Genomic DNA, 6,977 nt, shown 5'->3' on the forward strand with positions numbered 1-6,977 from the left:
CAATTTTCAAGCAGGCTGTTTTCAAATATAATAATAATAATTAAATTATTGTATTATATTTCATTTATTTAATTTACCAATAATATTGTCCATCCAGGACTTTTACCGAACGGATGTAGGTCTTACAATGGAACCGGAAGTACACTTACGTACACAAAAATTTTGCGCGAAAAAATCAGTTGTCGATGTATTTACGCTCCGCCACTTTTTTATTCATATGTCAGATTACCTGTAAATTTTCTGTCAAAACATACAAGAGAGTGCAAACATGGACGAATATGATGAAATGTACGGGATTGAAGATGATTTTGAACAACAGTTTGCGGATGAATTGGAAGTCATGGCTGAAATGGAGCGTAAGTTAGACAGATATGATGGTATAACGACTGACTGGTCATTCTAGAAGTATTTAACGTTACTTTACATCGCATTTTAGTTTTCTGTGCCATGCCTAAGATACATGTACCATAGTAGTACCGCGGTATTCTTTAGAATATAGTATCTGAATATGGTAAACATTAGTGTCATGGCTCGTGGTTAGTGTGAGAAAAGGATTTATTATATTGTTGTCATGAGATACATTTTGTATGTGTGTATGTATGTATAGAGAGAGAGAGAGAGAGGGAGATGACATTTTTATCACTACAACCTTAATACATTTTAAGCAAGAAGCTGTGTTATGTCATTTAATTTTAATAATCAGATGAAATAATTAAAAATTTGTTAATTTTTAATATATGAATGTTTCTGTATATGTGTAGGCCAACATCCTCCAGCTGCAAAGGTGTCTGAGTTCCGCAATAAGAATCCGATTTCACAGACGTTTGAGGAAGCCATTGTGTCCGGTGATGTACCATTGAGAAAATCAGTAAATAACCAAGCTCCTGAGAGCATCTCACCTCCAGTATTTGAGGAAGAGGAGGAATCTCTGAGTGAGTGCATTACACTGAATTTTCATGTAATGAAACAATAATTCAGAGCTACACTATCGTTCAAAAGTTTGGTGTCAGTAAAATTTTCTTTATGGTTTTGCAAGAAGACTTGTATGCTCATTAAGACTGCATTTAATTGCTCAAAAATACAGCAAAAGCAGTAATATTATGAATATATTATTACAATTTAAAATAACTGTTTTCTATTTTTATATACACTGCCATTCAAAAGTATGAAATCAGGAAGATTTGTAATGTTTTTTTTTGAAGAATTCTCCTGTGCTCATCACGACTGCATTTACGTGATCAAAACAGAAAAAAATAATATTGTGAAATATTATTACAGTTTAAAATAATATTTTTTTATTTGAATGAATTTAAAATATAATTTATTCCTGTGATGCAAAGCTGCATTTTCATCAGCCATTACTCCAGTCTTTAGTGTCACATGATCCTTTAGAAATCATTGTAACATGCTGATTTATTATTAATGGAAATAGTTGTACTGCTTAATATGTTTTGTAACCTATGATGTTTTTTTTGAAGATTCTTTGATGAATAAAAGTTAGGAAGAACAGCATTTATTCAAAATAGAAATCTTTTCTAATGATAATACTCTTTGCTATCACTTTTTTTTATCAATTTAACACATCCTTGCTGAATAAAAGTATTCATAAAATAATAATAAAGATTTACTTAGCACACATTTTTATGGTAGTTCATATTGTTACCATAGATTTCTATTTTAATGCAGTTGTTTTTTTTTTACTTTTAATTTAAATAAACAAAATATTTGTTTACAAAATATTACATTTATAACAAAATATTTATTTTTAAACAAAATATTAAGCAGCACAACTATTTTCAACATTGATAATAAATCAACATATTAGAATGATTTCTAAAAGATCATATGACACTGAAGACTGGAGTATTGATGTTAAAAATTCAGCTTTGCATCACAGGAATAAATTACATTTTAAAATATATTCACATAAAAAACTTTGCTATTTTACATTTAAATATTATTTTTACAATATAGAAAAGAGTTATTTTAATTTGTAATAATATATTCATAATATTACTGCTTTTGTTGTATTTTTGATCAAATAAATGGAGCCTCAATGAGCAGAAAAACTTATTTAAAAAAAAAACAAAAAAATCTTACTGATCCCAAACTTTTGAACGGCAGTGTATTTTAAAATGTAATTTAGTAATGTGATGGCAAAGCTGAATTACTCCAGTCTTCAGTGTCACATGATCTTTCATAAATCATTCCAGTATGCCATTTTATATGGACTTTTATATTATAAATGTTTTTATTCTCGGTTTTGATCAATTTAATGCATCCTTGCTGTTTAAAAGTATTAAATTATTAAAAACAAAATGATCCTACCCCTAACATTTGAACAGTGGTGTATACTTCAACTTTGTAAAATTAGTGCGTTAAAAAAGTAATGCACTGTCTAATGAGGTTTGTGGTTTCTCAAAGCTCCTAAACCCAAAAAAAGGAGACAAGATGTTGCAAAAAAGCTCCAGTTTGAAAATGGGGATGACATCACCCCTCCGTCTTCCCCAGAGGTTTACGACAGACCGGCAAGAGATGGGTAAAAGTTTATGCACATCACAGTTAAACTGTACTGCTGCATGGAATACATTTCACATCGTAACATTACAGGCATTGATTATTTAGTGTTTAAGTATGTTTTTTAAATTTATTAATTTATTTTACAGGCCTGCATTTTCTCTGTCACTGAGTCCAGATAGACCAGCAGCCACAAAAATAACAGCTAATGTTATGGATATTAGTGGACTGGCTGCATTGCAAGAGTCTCCGAGACGGGTTACCACAGCAAGACGATATGCCCAGAATCGGCCCCCTGCGATCGGAGATTACATAACTGTCACAGACTCCATGGGAAACAGAGTCTACCTAAACAAGAAAGAGGACGAGGAGAAGGTGATTTTGGTGTTGACCCCACCAGTGATTTTACTTGACAGCTTGCTGTAATACAATGTGTGAAGTTTATTTATTGAATTTTCTAATCCTTTTTCATAGGCACCAGACCCAAGAGCCTTCCGTAACTCACTGAACGGACTAGGACTGTTAGCGGTTCCCATAGAAGTGTTAAAAGAACAAATTGCAGAGAAAGTAAGAATATGTGTACACATGCAAACAAACTAAATTAATGATTTGGAGGAAATTCGTTTAAATTGGTTTTGTTTTTTTTCAGCGCCATCGGCAAGTGTTGGAGGAATCCCAAAGATTGACAGAACTTATGAATAGGTGAAATTTTTGTTTGTGTTGTATCAGACAGCCTAAGGCCATCCAAGAGAAAGTAATGTTTTCAGCAAATCTTCATATTTGGCTGAATTATTCCGTTTCTAAAAATTACATTTTAGTGGTATAGATTCAGAGCTTCTTGCAGAAGAGCAGACAGACTCTGGTGTGGATGGCGATAGTGTGGAAGATGAAGGCTCATCCTCGCGGCTGTGGGTGGATCAGTTCTCTCCACAGCACTACACTGATCTACTCAGTGATGATGTGAGTTATACACATGCTGTTTTTTTTTTTTTCGAAAACAACTCCTCTAGTCAAAGAATTTGCCATGCAATTATTTACTTTTGTCTTTGTAGTTTACTAATCGCTGTCTGCTGAAGTGGCTGAAGCTCTGGGACACTGTGGTCTTCGGGCGAGAGAGGAAAGCCCGTTCGGCCCCTGTAGACGTCAGATCGAATTTCACGAATGCTCAAAACCAGAACCAGAACCAAAACCAGCGTTTCAAAACCAAGTCCCAAATGACAGAAGAGATACTAGAGGCTGAGCTCGACCAGTACAAAAGACCTAAGTTTAAGGTGAGAAAAACTGAGCAGTTGCAACAGATTTATTATATTTATATTAGGTTTAAATTTATATAAATGAAATGTTTTGTATTTGTACTTGAGATTTACATTTTACATTAACATTTTTAACTGAATAGTTTTTATCTTTTTTTTTTTAGTTTAGATATACTTATATAATTAAAATTTTTATTATACAATGTTGTTTTATACATACACTACCAGTCAAAAGTTTTTGAACAGTAAGATTTGTTAAATTTTTTTAAAGAAGTCTTTTCTGCTCAACAAGATGTCAATTATTTTAACCAAAGTACAGCAAAAACAGTAAAAATATTTTAGTATTCTTCAGTATCACATGATCCTTCAGAAGTCATTCTAATATGCAAATTTGCTGTTCAAAAACATTTTTATTATTATTATTATTATCAATATTTAAAAGAGTTGAGTATTTTTTCTGTATTCTCTTTTGAATAGAAAGATCCAAAGATCAACTTTTATCAGAAATAAAAAACTTTTGTAACATTATACACTATCCTATATATATCAAAAGCTTGGAGTGAGTATAATATTTTTTATTATTATTTTTTTAAAGAAATTATTAGAAATTATTACTTTTAAGCATGGATGCTGTTTTTTTATTGTTGCAAAAGATTTCTATTTCAGATAAATGCTGTTCTTCTGAACATTCTCTTTATTAAAGAAACCTGAAAAAAATTCTACTCCGCTGTTATTGACATAATAATAATAATAATAATAATAACTGTTTCTTGAACAGCAAATCAACATATTAGAATGATTTCTAAGGGATCATGCAACACTGAAGACTGGAGTAATAATGCTGAAAATTTTGCTTTGATTTGATCACAGGAATAAATAACATTTTAAAATATATATTTTTTAAATAGTAAAAATATTTTACAATTGTACTGTTTTTGCTGTATTTTTGATCAAATAACTGCAGGCTTGGTGAGCAGAAGAGACTTCTTTAAAAAACATTAAAAATGTAAATGTACGTTGTCTAAATGTGTGCCATCCTACACAGGTGGCGCTGTTATCAGGTCCTCCTGGACTGGGAAAAACCACATTAGCACACATTATTGCAAAGCATGCTGGTTACAATGTAGTAGAAATCAATGCTAGGTAAGAAAATGCAAGCCCTGATGGTAAACAATCTTGAAGTATCCACATATAAATGCTGAAATTCACAAACTGATATCCCTAATCTCTTCTCAGTGATGACCGCAGCGCAGAGCTCTTCCAGAAACGTATTGATACCGCGACACAGATGAAGTCAGTCCTGGGAGCCAATGAAAAACCTAACTGCCTTATTATAGATGAAATTGATGGAGCTCCTGCTGTAAGACCTGCTTTCAGTTTTATTGTTTACCTTTAGTTCAGTGGCGTGTCTAATTGTTGCTGCTTCTCACTTTTTTTCTCTTATCTGCCCAGGCTGCCATTAATATTTTATTAGCGACATTGAACCGGAAGGATAGCAAAGAAGGAGAGGAGTCCGGTGCTAATGCCTTGAAGAAGAAAAAGAAGAAGCAATCTGTGCTTCTTAGACCCATCATCTGCATCTGCAATGACCTGTAAGTTCATTGTTTATATGGCATAATTAGGTAGGATTTAAAATATTTTTTTTTCCAACATACATATAATATCCAAGAACATTTCTTTTTGTTGTGCATCAAAATGCTGTATTTTCATGTGAAAAGTTGTACTTTGATAAAATACATGTAATCTGTTTAATTTTTGTCAGGTATGTTCCAGCTCTGAGGCCACTGAGACAACAAGCTTTCCTATTAGTCTTTCCCCAGACTGTGCCCTCCCGCTTAGCTCAAAGACTAGCAGAGGTACATGCACATACACTCACATGTCTGCAAAATGATTTGTAAACGCATAAATGTGGACCCATGTATGTTTTTGTTTCTGTTTGTAGATCACAAGACGTCAGGGTATGAAAGCAGATACTGGCACTCTGATGGCCTTGTGTGAGAAAACTGACAATGACATCCGGTCTTGCATCAACACATTACAGGTGAGAGAGATGTATGATTTAAAAAAAAAAAAAAAAAGTCAGAATTTTAAAATTTGGGTTTGCTCATGCTTATGTGTGTGTGCAGTTTTTACACAGTCGTGGACAGAAGCAATTGGATCAACGCAGTGTCAATTCAGTTTCTGTGGGATTAAAAGACCAAAACAAGGGACTTTTCTCAGTTTGGCAGGAAATCTTTCAGCTTCCACGACTAAAAAGGTACTGCAAAACACAGTATGTTATACTCAAACACATGCCCCTTTGATATCTTTGAATGAATTGAATTGTGTTAAATAAAAGCATATGTGTATGTATATATGTATGTGTATATATATGTGTGTATATATGTGTGTGTGTGTATGTATGTATGTATGTATGTATGTATGTGACCCTGGACCACAAAACCAGTCTTAAGACGCTGGGGTATGTTTGTAGCAATAGCCAAAAATACATTGCATGGGTCAAAATTATTGATTTTTCTTTTATGCCAAAAATCAGTAGGAAATTAAGTAAAGATCATGTTCCATGAAGATTTTTTGTAAAATTCCTACTGTAAAGGTATCAAAATGTAATTTTTGATTAGTAATATGCATTGTTAAGAACCTAATTTGGACAACTTTAAAGGTGATTTTCTCAGGATTTTGATTTTTTTGCACCCTCAGATTCCAGATTTTCAAATAGATGTATCTCGGCCAAATATTGTCATATCCTACCAAACCATACATCAATAGAAAGCTTATTTACTGAGCATATTATATATACATCTCAGTTTTGTAAAATTTAACCTTATGACTGGTTTTGTGGTCCAGGGTCACACACACACACATATATATATATATAATATATATATATATATATATATATATATATATATATATATATATATATATATATATATATATAAAATATTTACAGTAAATGTAATGTGAAAAAAATCTTGTTTAACAATTGCCAAAAAATACAGAAATTGTAAATAGTTTATATAACATGTTCATATTTATTTTACCACTTTTATGCAGATTTAAAAAAATTTGCCTTTGCAAAAAAGAAATTATAAATCCTAAAACTGGATTTTTCAATTTTCTTTATGACAAATAGTATGTATTTTTATATAGTATTTAAAAAAAAATGTTTTTTATGGAAGACAGTTTCCGCACTTAAAAAAAAAA

General features: G+C 31.7%; 1 protein-coding gene across 1 annotated transcript in view; it reads left to right on the forward strand.

The window, feature by feature from the left end:
* The first annotated feature begins 186 nt into the window (after positions 1 to 186).
* Positions 187 to 6,977, forward strand: part of chtf18 (CTF18, chromosome transmission fidelity factor 18 homolog (S. cerevisiae)) — a 7,452-nt gene continuing 661 nt past the window's right edge. Inside the window, exons 1-14 of the mRNA XM_073842680.1 lie at positions 187 to 356; positions 762 to 932; positions 2,425 to 2,539; positions 2,667 to 2,892; positions 2,992 to 3,084; positions 3,167 to 3,219; positions 3,336 to 3,477; positions 3,570 to 3,788; positions 4,816 to 4,913; positions 5,007 to 5,130; positions 5,223 to 5,362; positions 5,533 to 5,626; positions 5,713 to 5,811; positions 5,897 to 6,027. Of these exons, the coding sequence (XP_073698781.1) occupies positions 269 to 356; positions 762 to 932; positions 2,425 to 2,539; positions 2,667 to 2,892; positions 2,992 to 3,084; positions 3,167 to 3,219; positions 3,336 to 3,477; positions 3,570 to 3,788; positions 4,816 to 4,913; positions 5,007 to 5,130; positions 5,223 to 5,362; positions 5,533 to 5,626; positions 5,713 to 5,811; positions 5,897 to 6,027 (1,793 nt within the window). The 5' untranslated portion in view covers positions 187 to 268. The remainder of the gene's footprint in view (positions 357 to 761; positions 933 to 2,424; positions 2,540 to 2,666; positions 2,893 to 2,991; positions 3,085 to 3,166; positions 3,220 to 3,335; positions 3,478 to 3,569; positions 3,789 to 4,815; positions 4,914 to 5,006; positions 5,131 to 5,222; positions 5,363 to 5,532; positions 5,627 to 5,712; positions 5,812 to 5,896; positions 6,028 to 6,977) is intronic.

This window comes from Garra rufa, chromosome 6, assembly GCF_049309525.1.
Source record: "Garra rufa chromosome 6, GarRuf1.0, whole genome shotgun sequence".
NCBI classification, from domain to species: Eukaryota; Metazoa; Chordata; class Actinopteri; order Cypriniformes; family Cyprinidae; genus Garra; species Garra rufa.